Source organism: Pelodiscus sinensis, chromosome 13 (genome assembly GCF_052426305.1).
Source record: "Pelodiscus sinensis isolate ZL-2025 chromosome 13, ASM5242630v1, whole genome shotgun sequence".
Taxonomy (NCBI): Eukaryota; Metazoa; Chordata; order Testudines; family Trionychidae; genus Pelodiscus; species Pelodiscus sinensis.
Genome location: NC_143064.1, coordinates 19,919,623 through 19,936,355, shown reverse-complemented (window position 1 = coordinate 19,936,355; position 16,733 = coordinate 19,919,623). Strand labels below are relative to the sequence as shown.

General features: G+C 42.3%; 1 protein-coding gene across 1 annotated transcript in view; it reads left to right on the top strand.

The window, feature by feature from the left end:
- The window catches only part of SMARCA1 (SNF2 related chromatin remodeling ATPase 1), an 84,129-nt gene that overhangs the window by 26,015 nt on the left and 41,381 nt on the right, over positions 1–16,733 (top strand). The window contains exons 9-16 of the mRNA XM_075940968.2: positions 3,042–3,110; positions 5,547–5,656; positions 6,582–6,808; positions 7,570–7,691; positions 8,292–8,444; positions 13,515–13,647; positions 14,967–15,115; positions 15,908–16,027. Of these exons, the coding sequence (XP_075797083.1) occupies positions 3,042–3,110; positions 5,547–5,656; positions 6,582–6,808; positions 7,570–7,691; positions 8,292–8,444; positions 13,515–13,647; positions 14,967–15,115; positions 15,908–16,027 (1,083 nt within the window). The remainder of the gene's footprint in view (positions 1–3,041; positions 3,111–5,546; positions 5,657–6,581; positions 6,809–7,569; positions 7,692–8,291; positions 8,445–13,514; positions 13,648–14,966; positions 15,116–15,907; positions 16,028–16,733) is intronic.

Genomic DNA, 16,733 nt, shown 5'->3' with positions numbered 1-16,733 from the left:
GTGGAAAAGGGCAGGCATTTCTGTTAAAAATAGGTGGTAATGTTCTATTTTACTAATGGAGTTATTCAGCTGGCTCAAAAAGTTTATGGATGCTGTTAAACTTACTGAGAATAATGGCGTGTGTCTTCTCTCACTCCATTGACTGCATTTTTACATCACTACGAGAGAATGTCAACCATAATGTTATGAAATTTAACACCTGGTTAAATGTAAATTTAAAAGCACAGTCACAGGTGTAAAGTGTCCATAAACGGCGACAAGACTAGTTAAAAAAAATTACAGATGCTCAAGTTAAACATATTCCACAGTAAGAGAATTCCACCAGGGCTAACCAGCAGAGTAAAACAGGTAATGAGAGAGGGGGGAAAAAAAGGCATTTTTAAAAACTGGAAGTCAAATCCTGATGAAGAAAATAGAAAGGAGTATAAACTCTGGCCAATCAAGTGTAAAAGTATAATTAGGCAGGCCAAAACCAAATGGGCAAAGCAAATGCAAAATACACAAAGTAGCAGCAAATTTTGTTTTAAGTACATCATCATATAATATAGTCCCCATCTATAAAAAGGGAAATAAGAACAACCCAGGAAACTACAGACCAGTCAGTTTAACATCTGTACCAGGGAAGATAATGGAGCAAGTAATTAAGGAATTAATCCGCAAACATCTGGAATATAATAATGTGATAAACAGTATGGATTTATAAAGAACAAATCCATGTCAAACCAAGCTGATAGGATGACAAATCTTGTGGATAGGGAAGAAGCGGTGGACCTGGTATACCGAGACTTTAGTAAAGCTTTTGATACAGTCTCACATGATCTTCTTATCAGAAAACTAGGGAAATACAACCTAAATGGAACTGCTATAAGGTGGGTGCATAACTGGCTGGATAACCATTCTCAGAGAGTAGTTACTAATGGTTCACAGTCATGCTGAAAGGATATAACACTTGGGGTTCTGCGGGGGCCTGTTTTGGGACCGGTTCTGTGCGATATCTTCGTCAACGATTTAGATCACGGCATAGAGAGTACACTTATTAAGTTTGCAGATGATACCAAGCTGAGACGGGTTCCAAGTGCTTTGGAGGACAGGGTAATAATTCTAAATGATCTGGACAAACTGGAGAAATGGTCTGAGGAAAATAGCATGAAGTTTAATAAGGACAGATGCAAAGTACTCCACTTTGGAAGGAACAATCCGCTTTACACATACAGAATGTGAAATGACTGTCCAGGAAGGAGTACTGCAGAAAGGAATCTAGGGGTCATAGTGGACCAAAAGCTAAATATGAGTCAACAGTGTAACACTGTTGCGTAAAAGGCACATGATTCTTCGATACATTAACAGGAGTGCTGTGAGTGAGGCACAAGAAGTAATTCTTCTGTTCTACTCTGCATTGATTATGTCTCAGTTCGAGTTTTGTGTCCAGTTCTGGGCACCATATTTCAAGAAAGATGTGCAGAAATTAGAGAAGTTCCAGAGAAGAGAAACAAAAATGATTAAAGGTTTAGAAAACATGAGCTATGAGGGAAGACTGAAAGAATTGAGCTTGTTTTGTTTAGAAAAGAGAGGACATGATAGCAGTTTTCAAGTATCTAAAAGGGTGTTACAAGAAGGAGGGAGAAAAATTGTTCTCCTTGAACTCAGTTAATAGGACAAGAAGCAAATGGGCTTAAATTGCAGTAAGGGAGGCTTTGGTTGGATATTAGGAAAAACTTCTTACCTGTCAGCGTGGTTAAACACTGGAATAATTGCCTAGGGAGGTTGTGGAATCTCCATTACTGGAGATAGAGCAGGTTGGATAGACATCTATTAGGGATGTGTTGCCAGCAAGAATAAGTCTGAGGTCTGACACTGGGTTCTCAAAGTACAAAAAACACTACACAGGTATCTGTCAAACTCAAGCAGTTTATTTCCTGACAGCTATCAGCTGTGCCCCTTAACTAAAAGAACAACATGATAGGAAAAGCGGCATTTCTTACATCCCTTCGGCTAGCCGGAAACACCATTTCGGCTGCAGATGAAGTGGGAAACTGTCTCAGCTTCTGAGGCACCAGTACTCAAAGCCCATCGGTGAGGTTCAATTGCTGTGCTCTGGTGGAGCTTTAAATACTGTTTTCTTGCCTTGTTTTGCAGTTTGGAAATTTCCATGGGTTACTCATTACGTGCTGATAGGGGCTTAGCTGTTAGTTATTGATCTGGTTCTCATCTAGTTCTGCTTGTTCTTTGGCCCTGTTTACATGATCAGTATGTTAGGGTAAACAGAGTTGTTTATGTGTTCTTGCCCTTTACCCTTATCTTATACTTGTTCTTGCTATACTGGCAACAGTGCTTATCTTAAATGGCGTATGTTCCCAAAGACTTGCATCTGGCTCATCAGAAAAAGGGAAAAAAAGGAGGGGAGGGAAAGAATGCAGGCCTCACCACCCCTAAACTAGCACATACAAAGTTCTTCTGCAATTGATCCCTACAGGATGATCTAGATCAGGGGTGGCCAACCCATTACAGATGAAGAGCCAAAATAGTGGTGGATACAGTGCAAAGAGCCAAGGGAAAAATGTTGTTGAGCAAAAAAAAAAAAAATAATCCCCCCCAGCCACTGTTTGGTTGAGGGGAAAAAAAAAAAGCCCCGGCTGCCACGTTTGGTTGAGGGGAAAAAAAAGATTCAAATTATAAAAGGTGCAAAGAAGAGCTACAAAAGTGATTAGGAACATGGAACAGCTTCCATACAAGGAGATATTTTTGTAAAAAAAAAAGTACCTACTTAAGGGGTGTGTGTGGTAGAGGTTTATAAAATCATGAATGACATGGGGAAAGTAAATAGGGGAGTGGGACTAAATAACAGGAAATGGATTACTGAAAATGGTCCTGTTCTGCTCCGTCTCTCTGAAGCATCTTGCCACTGTCAGAGAGCACCTACTGTATTATATGGGTTATTGGTCTGATCCAATATGGTTGTTCTTATGTTCCCATATGTGTCTGTTGTTAGTGAAATTAAAGGTGAAACTATACATACTTAAAATATTTTGTTTTTTCTACAGGACTTTGACTCATGGTTTGATACTAAAAATTGTCTTGGTGATCAAAAACTTGTAGAAAGACTTCACGCAGTAAGTAATAGCGATGGTAATATATTGCTACAAAATAAATTTAAAACAAAATCTAATTTTTGTCTAATTTTTCCTCCATTTACTATAAAATGTATTGTGGGAAACTTACATAAATATTAGGAATGTGAAGGACTAGTCAACTGATAAGCAAATGCTTATTGGATAGTTGACAGGCTAGTCGACTAGTCACTTCTCCCGCCCTTGCTGCCTCTATCAGAAAGAGGCAGCCAAAGGGATGGGGAAAGAAGAGGAAGTACTTCAAAGCAGCAGTGCCATGTGGAGCCTGGGGCCAGCTGGGATGTCCCCAGGCTGCACCCGGCACTTCAAAGTGGCAGTGCCGCGTAGTGCCTGGATCAGCTGGGGACTCCCCCACTGACCCTGGGCTCCATGCGGTGCTGCCACTTTGAAACGCTTCATGGAGCCTGATGCTGGGTTTCCTGAAGCATTTCAAAGCGGCAGCACTGCACAGAGCCCGGTGTCAATGGAGAAGTCCCCAGCCGATCCCAGGCTCCACAGGGTGCTGCCACTTTGAAATGCCGTGAGGAGCGTGACACCAGGCTCCCCGTGGCATTTCAAAGTGGCAGCACTGAACAAAGCTCGGGGTCAGTTGGGAATCCCCAGCAGACTCTGGGCTCCACGCGGCGCTTTTGCCTTTGAAGTGTAGCAGCAGCCCAAGGGGTGCTGCTACACTTCAAAGGCAAAGGCCTCCTATTGACTAATCGAGGTGTCGATGCAAAATGCATTGACTAGTCAATTAGTCAATTACTCAAGCTTTAACATTCCTAATAAATATTTGTATTCTCCCTCTCCTCTGCCTTCTGATGTTGGAGCTGAGTTACCAAATTTATAAATTGCAATTGACCCTGTTGCAGTAGCCCAAAAATCTGTAGAAGAGGCTCTTGGGGAGGGGGAAATAATATAATCTGAGGTTTCTCTTGGGGGCCAAAATGAAGACAATGTTTATCTTCCCTTATCTCAGTCCTTGTCCTCCTCTCACCCACTCTTCATCCTGATCTGTCCCGTTCTTACTCTATCCTTGAGGGTATGTCTAAATTACATGCCTCTGCCTACAGAGGCATGTAAACTAGGCTACCCAACATAGTCAAAGAAGCCGGGATTTAAATATCTCCGGCTTCATTAAAATAAACATGGCCACCGCACTGTGCCAAGGGACAGCTGATCGTCGGCACAGCACGGGAGTCAAGACACGAATTAGTCAACAGAGGAAGCCTTTGTCGACTGCTCCTGTAAACCTTGTTTCACGAGGCATAAAGGAGTGGTCGACAAAGGCTTCCCCTTTCGACTGATCCGTGTCTTGACTTGCGTGCTGTGCCGACGATCAGCTGAGCCGGCCCAGTGCAGCAGCCATGTTTATTTTAATGAAGCTGGGAATATTTAAATCCCGGCTTTTTTGACTCTGTCGGGTAGCCTAGTTTACGTGCCTCTGCCAAGTAGTCTAGACATACCCTAAATGTAGATGTTGACTCCACAGACCGGTATCTGCAAGGTGGATCTGAGGGAATTATCTGAACTGTTATGTCAGGAAGCATAAGTTCCCATGCAATGCCTGGTCTGTAGTAACTTGTGTATTTCTGATTTAGAATAGTGTATTTTTGGTTGTGTCTATTGACTATTGAGTTGCAAAGAAAAGTCCCTTGTTACATTTTGGGCACTCCATAGGTACATAATTCCAAATATATAGAGCCTCCCCACTCTGCACTAGTGAAGGGAACCAGCAGTATAAATGTAGTCATATAAGTGAATGTTGGAATTGATTACGATGGGGTAACATTCACCACATGGTCTTGTCTACTCTTGGCCCTGTCCATCTTACTGACTAAGCCATGAAAAAAGGCTACTAAAATTTCCGCTGTTCTTTCTTCTATCTGTGGCTACATGGATGGATTATGATGGATATGGGGCCAGATTCCCTCTGTGGCTATGGGATTAAAGAAGAACTATCTAACACATTGATCCAGAGAGGCTTATAGAAATGACTTTGATGCTCTTCCATCTGCTCAGCAGCATTCCTTAAGACAGTTATCACCTGTGCTTCTGTAATTTTTGTGGCAGTTAAAGTGCAAGAAGGAGGAGTGATGTCCACTTTGCTGTGATGTGGAGAGAGGAGAGCCATCTGACATCAGTGTCATAGTGAACATGTAGGTGGCAGCTTTCTGAAGAGTTAGCACTGAGATATTCTACAGCAGCCTTTCTAAAGTCCTTCTCACTCCCTTCTAGCTGTTGGAACCAGTGGGCAGCTTAATTTTTCACTCGGATGATGCTTGCTGCAGTATTGGTCTGATGGGGTCATGATGGGAGCAATATGAGTTGCTCAGTATTTGAACTGAGCAAATGCTGCAGAATCAAGCTGATTAATCTCTCATTTGAAACAGGCTTGTTTTTAAAAATAGTTTTCACAGATACGTTATTTTTTAGGTTTTGAAGCCTTTTTTGTTACGTCGCATAAAAGCTGAGGTAGAAAAGAGTTTGCCTCCAAAAAAGGAAGTAAAGATTTACCTTGGGCTCAGCAAAATGCAGAGAGAATGGTGAGTTATTTACATTAATGTAAACATGCATTAATTTAGAAATTATAATTAAGTACATTATATTAGTCTTATATTATTTTTCTTTGTTTTTGCAGCCGTGTCTCTACAATAAGTTTGCTCAGCATATATAGGGACTTAGAAAATTAGAAAAATCAATTAATTATAAATCAATTAATTTGAAATATTTGTATCTGCTAGTTTAAAACATATATTGAAACTGAAAGGGAGTAGAGAAAAAATGGATATTTATCTTTTCAGTTTTTTTTTTAAAGGTGTGCATTTAATTAAAATTTGTGTGTAGTTAGTTTCATTCTTGATGCACAGTGGAACTACCTGAGTTACGTGCTAGCATGCTGACCTGACTTTCCTGGCCTGCTTTTAGGGGGCAGCTTTCATGAATGTTCTTCCCTATTACCTGCCAAAAGGATATTTACAGAAACTGAAATAGAGCTAATTCTAAAACAGAAGCATGAAGCAATTGTGCACAGGTGTGAAATGGAAAAGGGGGTTGGATTCTTTTTTCAGCCATTTCTTTTTATGTTGTTTTCAAAGATAGTGATGGGAAAACAAGAATTTCTAAAGATCAGACCCAGAGGTCCATCTAATCCAAATCTAACACAGTGGCCGTAACTGGATGCTTCAGAACAAATGCAAGAAACCCTATAGCTGATAATTATAGAATAACCTGTTTATAAGGGAATTTTTTTTAGTCAGATGTTGATTTGTGTACTGGAGCATGAGAATTTATATTCCTTTTAATTTTTGTCAAATTGTACATAATGTAAAAGTGAAGGTTTTCATTATCCATCTTATAAGCAAACAAAAAAACCAAGTAACTACAGGACATCTTAGAGACTACTTGTGTTTTTAAATGTGCAAAAATTAGAAGCTGCACATTTCTTATTTATTGCCTATAAAACTTCAGGTATACAAGGATCCTGATGAAAGATATTGATATTCTAAATTCCGCTGGGAAAATGGATAAGATGCGGCTGTTGAATATTCTGATGCAGTTGCGAAAGTGTTGTAACCATCCATACCTATTTGATGGTGCTGAACCTGGACCTCCTTACACTACTGACACGCATCTTGTCAATAACAGTGGTAAAATGGTAGCTCTGGATAAACTGCTAGCAAAACTCAAAGAACAGGGTGAGTGTAATCTATAGGACAGCAGCTATATAAAGAATATTAATAAATACAATGGTCCAGCTTAAAAATCGTTTCCACCTACAAGTCTTAATTGTTACAAACTAAAAGGGTATTGTGGCGTTTCGAAGTGGCAGGCAAGATCTAGAGGAAGAGAACGTCACAGAAAGGAAGTGATGAAGAGGGGTAAGGTAGGAGGGAAAAAATGAAGTGAAGAAATAATGAAAGTTAAGGAAAATGAAAATAGAATAAAAAGCCATTTAAAAGCTGGGAAATTTGGGAGATGAGAAAGGTATAGGTCAGAGGAGAAACCAGACCTTCTGACCACCTATCAGGTTGATATGGCAGAGAAATTTCCATAAGAGTTGACAAGAACTGGAGAGCCAATCCCTGTTTAGAGTGTCAATGTATATGGTTGTATAGACTGACTGGAGTCATAGAAGATTTGAAAAAAAAGTCCATATTTTAGATTGTTTATTCAAGCGCCAAACATTTGGGGTCTCTTCCAACACTGCTTTTAACATGTATTGAAAAGGGAATTTTGTGTGATACAGTTTGTGCAAAATAGGAGTTTAAAATCAGTTACTGAAAAAGAAGCTTAAAAAATAGAACCATTTGAATAAACTGATCAGTTAGGGAGGAATATTGTGTAAACGTGCTATTGCATTTCACATTAATTCTTTGTGTGCATCTAACATTTTCCTGTTTGGTTCTGTGATAAGATTTATATTAAAATTAGTTGGTTTTCTGTACCAATCTGCCAGGCTCCAGAGTTCTCGTTTTCAGTCAAATGACCCGCTTACTGGATATTTTGGAGGATTATTGCATGTGGCGTGGATATGAATACTGCCGACTAGATGGACAGACACCACATGAAGAAAGAGAGGTGAGAGAGAGATGTTAGCAAGAGCTACTTAATTATTTAAGCGGGTTATTTAGGGTTGGACAAAATCTGCCATTGGATACCTGCTTGCAATTTGAAAGTGAAGTCTGTAGATTTGACCAAGGACTAACTTGAGGTCTGCTACAGTTCTACTAACTCTTTAAAAAAAAAAACAAAAAAAACCGGAGGCAATATTAATTTACTCTGAATATGTTTAACTTTTAGAAATATAGACATGTGGGCTGAAATTCAGTAGTTAACTTGAGGCACATACGTACAGTAATTGGTTGGGAACGTAGGTCCCAACCCTTCAGTTTTAAATAATGTTGTAAGCTATTGTGTCTGCACAGAGCTTCATGGACTTCTGGGGCTCCATCTTTGTATTTTAAACCACAAGGACAGAGCCACAGCGTAGGACTTGTGGGGCTTTACTTTTTTATGATGCTGAAACATTTCATTAGATTGATTGAGTGATTATTTGGTTTGCCTTTGCAAACCTGGCCTTTTAAACTTATTGGTATGGTGTATGGACACCAGAGAATGTTACTAATAAAATCATTTATTTCAGGATTCTGCTATCTTAATGAGTTTGTTTTCTTTTAGGAAGCAATAGACACCTTTAATGCTCCCAACAGCAGCAAATTCATTTTTATGCTCAGTACCAGGGCAGGGGGCCTGGGGATTAACTTGGCAACTGCTGATGTGGTTATTCTCTATGATTCAGACTGGAATCCACAGGTAGATCTGCAGGCTATGGTGAGTAATCTTTTAATATGTTTCAAGGTTCCCTCTTCCTCCTCCCTACCCCATTATCTCTATACAATAATAGATATGATAGAACTCAAATGCTTATAAAGGAATGTAATGGTAGTGCTTTTCCAGATTTGCAGCTTTGTTATAGTAGTAGTGTGGATTAAAAGTAGGAGGGGAAAGAAAGGTGCTATATTAGTATAATGCAGGAGAGCATAAGAGCTAGTGATGGAGGCTTTAAAAGGAATCAAATATAAAATACTAGCTGGACTTACCTGGCGTTGCCCGGGAAACCAGAGGAACAAAATTTAGAAAAGCAGAAGCTGGTCCTGCCAGCCTCCAGCCACACCGCAGCTGCCAGTGCCTGACATCTGGCTATTATGGCAGCCCCCCGTGCTTTTCTATAGCTGCATAAAGCAAAATCTCTGACTCAAAAAAGAGGCATTACAATGTTGAGAATCAGAGCTATTTGACTTGGCAATCTTAGATACAAAAGTCACAATAGAAACTATGTCTCTGTTTTCTTCCCATGTCATGAGTCTTGGAGCCATTAAAAGCACAGTGGAAGGGAGAGCCCCCAAATCACCATGGCTTGTTTCCCCACCAATGCTGGAAGCATATGGAGGCCCCTCTTCAATAGTGCAATGTTTTGCTTCCTATCAGGTGGTGTTTTTGCTAATTATCCTTGTAGAAGTTGATGTTTTTTGGTAGGGAAGTAGGGGATAGGCATGCTGGATCTGCAAATTCTCATCCAAGAGCTGAGTATAGGGATGCCTCAATCAATGGGGCTGGCCCTACTGAATCTGAGAGATTTCAAGGCAACACCTCAAACTCTTCTCCCATCTCTTTTGATGAAACGATGAGTCAACTACCTGAGCCTGCTGGCACCTCTGTATTCCCTCCTCCAGCATCACCCCCTTGACCAGCTGTCCCTCCCATGGACTGCATCTCTCACCATCCCCCCCCCCCCCCCCCCGGATCATCCAATATTAAACCCAGGACCAGTGCCCAGATTTGAGAGATCCCTCTCCCCCCGTCTTGGATTAATTTCTCACCCACCTAGCATCATCCAGTGCTGCCCCTTGGGCCAGTGTCCCTCAAAGGAGACCCCCCTCCCCGCCATGGGCTTCATTTCTCACTCCCTCCCTGCAGGATTGTTCAGCCCCACTTCCTTCATCCCCCTACAATCCTGCCCTCCCCCCACTCGCCTCCAACAGTCCAGCCCCACCCCCTACAATCCTGCCCTCACCCCACTGGCCCCCAATGGTCCATACCTCCCCTCCCCCCACTCACTCCCAACGGTCCAGCCCCCCTGGATCAGCCAGCCCCCCAACGATACAGCCCCCCTAATCCTGCCTACCCTCCATTCGCCCCCAATGGTCCAGCCAGCCCAGCCCAGCCCCTCCCCCATTCATTCCCCCCCACCTCTGGGTCCCCAATGTGCCTCCTTCAGGACATTTTTTCAAAGTGGCAGCTGAGCAGTAATACCAGCCCCGCCACCTCTGCATAGAATGAGCCCTGGCAGCAACCCGCCCGCCCGTTGGTCAGCCGCCGGGCCCCAAGCCAATCTCGGTATTGAAGAGGGGCCTCCATATGCTTCCAGCAATGGCGGGGAAGCTGCTTCTCTTTGCACTGCCAAGCTCCGTGCAGCCCCGGGGAGAAGCGTTGGTCTCTCATCTCTTCCCTCCCACAGTATCTTAAAACCTTCTCCTGAAGTAAAGGTTATCCCATGGAAAGTTTGGTTGCGGTAGGTCTTATAGTGTCCCAAGTTATTACAGTACAAACATACAAACATGCTCCTTTAGGGTATGTCTACACTACAGCACTAATTCGAACTAACTTAATTCAAATTAGTTAATTCGAACTAAGCTAATTCGAACTAGTGCATCTAGACCTAAAAACTAGTTCGAATTAGCGTTTTGCTAATTCAAACTAGCATGTCCACATGGAGTGGACCCTGAACCAAAGTTAAGGCTGGCCGGAAGCAGTGCCGGCAGGGCATCAGATTAGGACTTAGAGCATGGAGCTGCTGTCTCAGGCTAGCCGAGGGCTGTGCTTAAAGGGACCCGACCCTCAGCCCGGACAGACAGTTCTCAGGGGTTCCCCGCTCGCTTGTCTAACTCGATGAAGGACAGCAAAGCAGTCCTGGCTTGGAGTGCCCTGAATGCCCACACTCAACACATCACACCACTCGGCCATCAGCCTGGCTGCACTTGCCTCAGGCTGCCATCCGGGGGGAGTGGGATCAATCGGGGGGCTGCAGGAGAGCTTCCACCCCGAGGAGCCCGCAGAGCCACCCCAGTCCTCCCCATCGGGGGCTCGTACCCCATTCCTCCCTCACCTCCTTCCACTTACCCCTCCCTAGCCCCCCTTCCTGATGTACAAAATAAAGGACATGTGTGTTCAAAAATAGAAACTCTCTTTATTGAACAAAACTCGGGGAGACTGGGAAAAGGAGCTGGGAGAGGGGAGGGCAACTAAAATGATCAGGGGTTTGGAACAGGTCCCATATGAAGAGAGGCTAAAGAGACTGGGACTTCTCAGCTTAGAAAAGAGGAGTCTGAGGGGGGATATGATAAAGGTCTATAAAAGCACGAGTGGTGTGGAAAGGGTGCATAAAGAAAAGTTCTTCATTAGTTCCCATAATAAAAGGACTAGAAGACACCAAATGAAATGAATGGGTAGCAGGCTTCAAACTAATAATAGAAAGTTCTTCTTCACAAAGCAAATAGTCAACCTGTGGAACTCCTTGCTGCAGGAGGCCGTGAAGGCTAGAACTATAACAGAGTTTAAAGAGAAGTTAGATAAATTCATGGAGGCTGGGTCCATGGAGTGCTATTATCCAGGGGATAGAAATGGTGTCCCTGGCCTCTGTTTTGGAAGGCTGGAGATGGATGGCACGGGACAAATGGCTTGGTCATTGTCTTCGGTCCATCCCCTCCGGGGTAGCTGGTGTTGGCCGCTGTCGGCAGACAGGCTACTGGGCTAGATGGACCTTTGGTCTGACCCAGTACGGCCGTTCTAAGCTCAGGGCTCAGGGTCGGGAGTCTCACTGGACCATCTTGATTTTCATGCAAACCTGCTCCTGGGTGGCCAGGCTGGCAGCTATCCTGCCCTAGACAGCCACTTTCCTGTGCCTCGTGCGGAGGTCGTGGATGAGGTCCACAATCTCCGCACTAGACCAGGCGGGCACCCGCCTCTTGCGACCCCGGGCAGGCTCCTGGGAGCCGTCAGTCTGGTCCCGGGAAGAGGCGGAGGGCTGGGTGGCAGCGGGTGGCTGGTTTGTGACGTGCCAGGTGCAGGGTCTGCTGGCTGGGTGTTGGCAGGCTTGTACCTGGCACGGGCACCGTAGCCAGACCGTGCCCCTTTAAGGTGTCCGGGGCCGGGAGGGGGGCAGAAGAGTTTCCCTGGTGGTGCTCAGAGTGGCCACCAGGAAAAGCTGGGGAGGGTTAGCCTCCCACTAGTTAGAATTAAGTGGCTACACAGCCCTTAATACCAACTACTTAATTCGAACTAGGCGTTAGTCCTCGTAGAATGAGATTTACCTAGTTCGAATTAAGCGCTCCGCTAGTTCGAATTAAGTTCGAACTAGCGGTTTGTATGTGTAGCGCCTATGAAAGTTAATTCGAACTAACGTCTGTTAGTTAGAATTAACTTAGTGTAGACATACCCTCTTATGTTAGATTAGACTAATATAATAATTCTATATTCTATTGTATTTTAGGGATTTTTAAGTGGTCTAATCACTTTACTATTTAATTACAAGTAGAAAAAACATATCTAACTCTCTCTGGAGCTGAGTGTGGGATTTGCCATTTCTATCCTATTGTATGATGATCTTATTTATTATTGTTTATTTCAGCCCTTTTTCCACATTTGGGGCCTGACCCTAAAAATATATTAACTTCCAGGAGTCTGATTTTAGTGTAACACAATCCAGAATTCTTATACCAATGACTTATACAGGACAATGTAGCACTTTAAAGACTAACAAGATGGTTTATTAGATGATGAGCCAGACCCACTTCCTCAGATCAAATAGTGGAAGAAAATAGTCACAACCATATATACCAAAGGATACAATTAAAAAAAATGAACGCATATGAAAGGGACAAATCACATTTCAGAACAGGAGGGGGATGCGGGGCGGGGGGGACAAAGGAAGGAAAGTAAGTCTGTGAATTGATGATATTAGAGGTCGGGAGAGTGGGATGTTTGTGAGCTAATGGTATTAGAGGTGATAATTGGGGAAGCTATCTTGGTAATGGGTAAGATAGTTTGAGTGTTTGTTCATTCCTTCCCAGAGAGTGTCGAATTTTAACATAAATGACAGTTCAGAGGATTCCCTTTCAAGTGCAGATGTAAAAGGTCTTTGTAGCAGAATGCAGGTGGTTAAGTCATTGAGAGAGTGTCCTTTCTGGTTAAAATGGCAAGAAACTGTTTTTTCTTTGTGATCTTGTCTGATATCTGTTTTGTGGACATTAATCCTTTGGCGAAGTGTCTGAGATGTTTGTCCAATGTACATAGCAGATGGACACTTTCGGCACATGATAGCATAAATTATATTTCTGGATGCGCAGGAATATGTGTTCTTGATCTTATAACTCACTTGGTTAGGTCCAATAATGGTATCAGCAGAAGACCACTAAAGCAGATCTTTAAAACTAGAACAGAACAACAGATTTCTTCATATTTGTTTTCCTGTTGTATTTGTTTGTAATTCGTGTGAACTTTCCATACAGAATCACTGCATTATTTGCTAGACTAGATACAATACAATATTCAGTTATACCGATGTAATTCCAGAGTAATTCTGATTTCAGTTCATTAGCTCTAGATTTTTAAAGGTGTATCTGAGATCAGTCAGAACTTTGTCAGTATGTATAAATATTGCACGAATAGTGATTTAAAAAAAGCAGTCCGATGAAATAATACTTAATAGTAAATTGGAAGCCTAGAAAACAATCTATAATAATTTCAAATTAGACACGTCCTCTGATGCTTGTGCTAAAATATTTCAGCCAAATTCCTGCTATGTTACTATTATCTAATAGGTTTTTTACTTTATTTGTTTAGGATCGTGCTCACCGCATTGGTCAAAAGAAGCCAGTTCGTGTATTCCGACTTATCACCGACAATACTGTTGAAGACAGGATTGTAGAAAGAGCAGAGCTAAAATTGAGGCTGGACTCTATAGTTATACAACAAGGTATCAAATACTGTGTACACATCTGGAGATAGAATTTGGTTAATTAACTTTGCACAGGGTTAAATAACCATGCAAAATGTAAGACACTAAAGAATCAGGCCTGATGTGAATAATATTGGAATATTAATTGAAGCTAAGATGGCAAGCAGCTGTTTAAAGGCTTGATTCTTCACTTCTTACTCAGGTTGCGCTTTCTTTGACATTAATGGGAGTTTTACCAGAGTAAAGTGTGCAAGAATAAAGAGTGCATCTACTCCTAAGAAAATGAAATAGTAAAATCTAAATAGCTATTGAGTAAGGCTTCTCTGAATATGCATACTATAAAAAAAGGGTATGTTCTAAGACCATTACAGTACAGCAGGCACACATTTATGTACACTTTTGTAATTTATTTAACTAAAACTGTATTGCAGTTTCAGCTGAAGCCCAGTGTACTACAGGCAGTCCCCAGGTTATGTACAAGATAGGGACTATAGGTTTGTTCTTAAGTTGAATTTGTATGTAAGTCGGAACTGGCTCCAGATTCAGCCGCTGCTGCTGAAACTGACCAGGGGCTGACTACAGGAAGCTGGAGGCAGAATTGCTCTGCCCCCAGCTTCCTGGAATCAGCCACTGATCAGTTTCAACAGCAGCTGAATCTCGAGTCTGGGACAGAACAGCTGGGCTGCCAGGTTTGTCCCTGCAGGACCAGCCTGGTAGCACCCCAGCTGCTCTACCCCAGGGTCCACAACAAAAGCCTGGTCTGCTGGGGGGGATGGAGGGCGCACTAGCTGCGCCCCCCCTCAGCAGACCAGGGACACGGGGAGCAAAGCCTCGGAGGCGCGGGACCCCACCACCGCTGCGGCTTTGCTCCCGGTGTCCCTGGTCTGCTGGAGACGGTCCCCAGCAGACCAGGGACACCCGGAGCAAAGCCGGGGAGGCGGAGGGGTCCCGCGCCTCCCCGGCTTTGCCACAGCAAAGCCTCAGAGGTGCGGGACCCCTCTGCCTCCCCGGCTTTGCTCCAGTGTCCCTGGTCTGCTGGAGACGGTCCCCAGCAGACCAGGGGCACCCAGACCATCTTTTCTCGCCCCGGAGGTCGAGGTGGCGGGACCGCTGTGCTCTGGGCGGTCCCGCTGCCTGCGAGCTCCGGGGCGAGAGAGCCCCGTTTGTAAGTGCTTGTCTAACTTGGGGACTGCCTGTACTCCTCTTTCTGTGTGGCTAAATGGGAGGCTGGTGATAGAAACAGCCTTTCTAGATGGAAAGGGTGTTTTAGGTTGGGCTTGAAACGGGGAAGGGCTGAGCACTTTGGTTTAAAGCAATCAATATATTTCTAATGCTAGGAAGACTCATAGACCAGCAGTCTAACAAACTAGGAAAAGATGAAATGCTTCAAATGATCCGGCATGGAGCCACACATGTTTTTGCTTCCAAGGACAGTGAGCTGACTGAGGAAGATATTACCACCATTTTAGAAAGAGGCGAAAAAAAGGTGAGAACATAGGTTCACATGGAATTTGGAACATAACTGTAAAAAGAAAGAGTTCAGAATCACCAAATCTGTTAAAATGTAAGTCTTGTTTTATTTCTCATCCACAAAAAGCAATCTGACAAGATTTGTATTTATTGTACTAGCAGCTATCTATTGCTTCTCTTTATAATAGGAAATAGCTTTGAAGGGAAAAATCTGGAGGTCTGTTTAGTTATGCTATCATTTCCTGCTTCTCAGTAAGTTACCTGAATATGCTACAATCTCTAGTCTTTCATAAGATATTTTTAAGGTCCCTCAAAAAAAGCAGTGAAATTCATATCCTCCAGCCCCCCAAAATGGATAAAATGTTAAGTTTTAACACAGTTGCTTCATTAAATAAGCTTTTTAGAAATGTGTATTGTTGAATTATTTCTTAGAAATCCTATGACCGTTCTAATAGATGTAAGATCTTTTTGAAACACTACATGTGCTAATGAACTACCATTTCAGCTCAGAAGATTTGTACATAAATGTTGAAATTATTTGGTACCAGCATAATGTTTGAGATGTTGGGCCAAATCATAATGAAATACTAAACGTAGCTTAATAGGAGGTGTCAGTGCATGAGAGAAAAGGACAGGAATAAAAGGAATACTTCAGGTCCTACTGAAGGAACGGGCACTAATACCCATGGAAGTAAACAAAAAGGGAGAAAATTTGAGAGCAAAGCTAATTTTTAGAGTCTTAATATAGAATTTAAAACATCTTAGTTGCATTAATAACGGTAACTTAATTTTATCTGTCTTATTTTAGACCGCTGAAATGAATGAACGTTTGCAAAAAATGGGAGAGAGCTCTCTAAGGAACTTCACTATGGACACAGAGATGAGTTTATACAACTTTGAAGGTGAAGATTATAGAGAAAAACAGAAGGTAACTTTTTCTCATATGTGTAGCAGTGTGATAACTTTAATTACAATCATGGCTGAATCATGTTTTCACAAGTATAAAATATTTCATTAGCAATGCTGTAGCTCAAAATAAGAAGCAAGGAATTCACTTACAAAAATGTACTTTGTTTTTCTAAAATTTTGCTCTATGACAATATTAAAAAAATTGATCAGGTTCATCTATCAAAAAATTGTCTCTGTATAAACATCCATTATAGAAGATGAAAGCTACTATTGCCCAAATCTTGTAGCTCTAACTGAGACAAAACTTCCATTATGCCTCATTGTTCTTGGAATTACCTGTGTAATTGTGATAAAAATTACACCCATTGACTTCAAAAGAAAATGGGCCAGATTCTCCCTTGCATTAGGGTGGTTTTGCACTACTCCAGTAGTGTATAGGTTTCTTACAACTGTTTAGCTGGCCACAAGAGGACCATCCCAGCATAAGGGTGTTGTTCAGTGATGCACTGGAACAAGCCAGCTCAACCAGCACTCATAGTGGTATCAGTTATGCAGGACCTGTTTTTATGGTTACAGTTAATTCACACATTTGTTGGTATCATTTGGTGATTACTTAAGAGCTTGGCTGTGATAGATATTTGGAAATATATTTTAGTCACACTAACAAATTCTTGAACATAGCATGAGGCTTTGGAAATGCAAAGATATTGGTACGGGCAGAATCT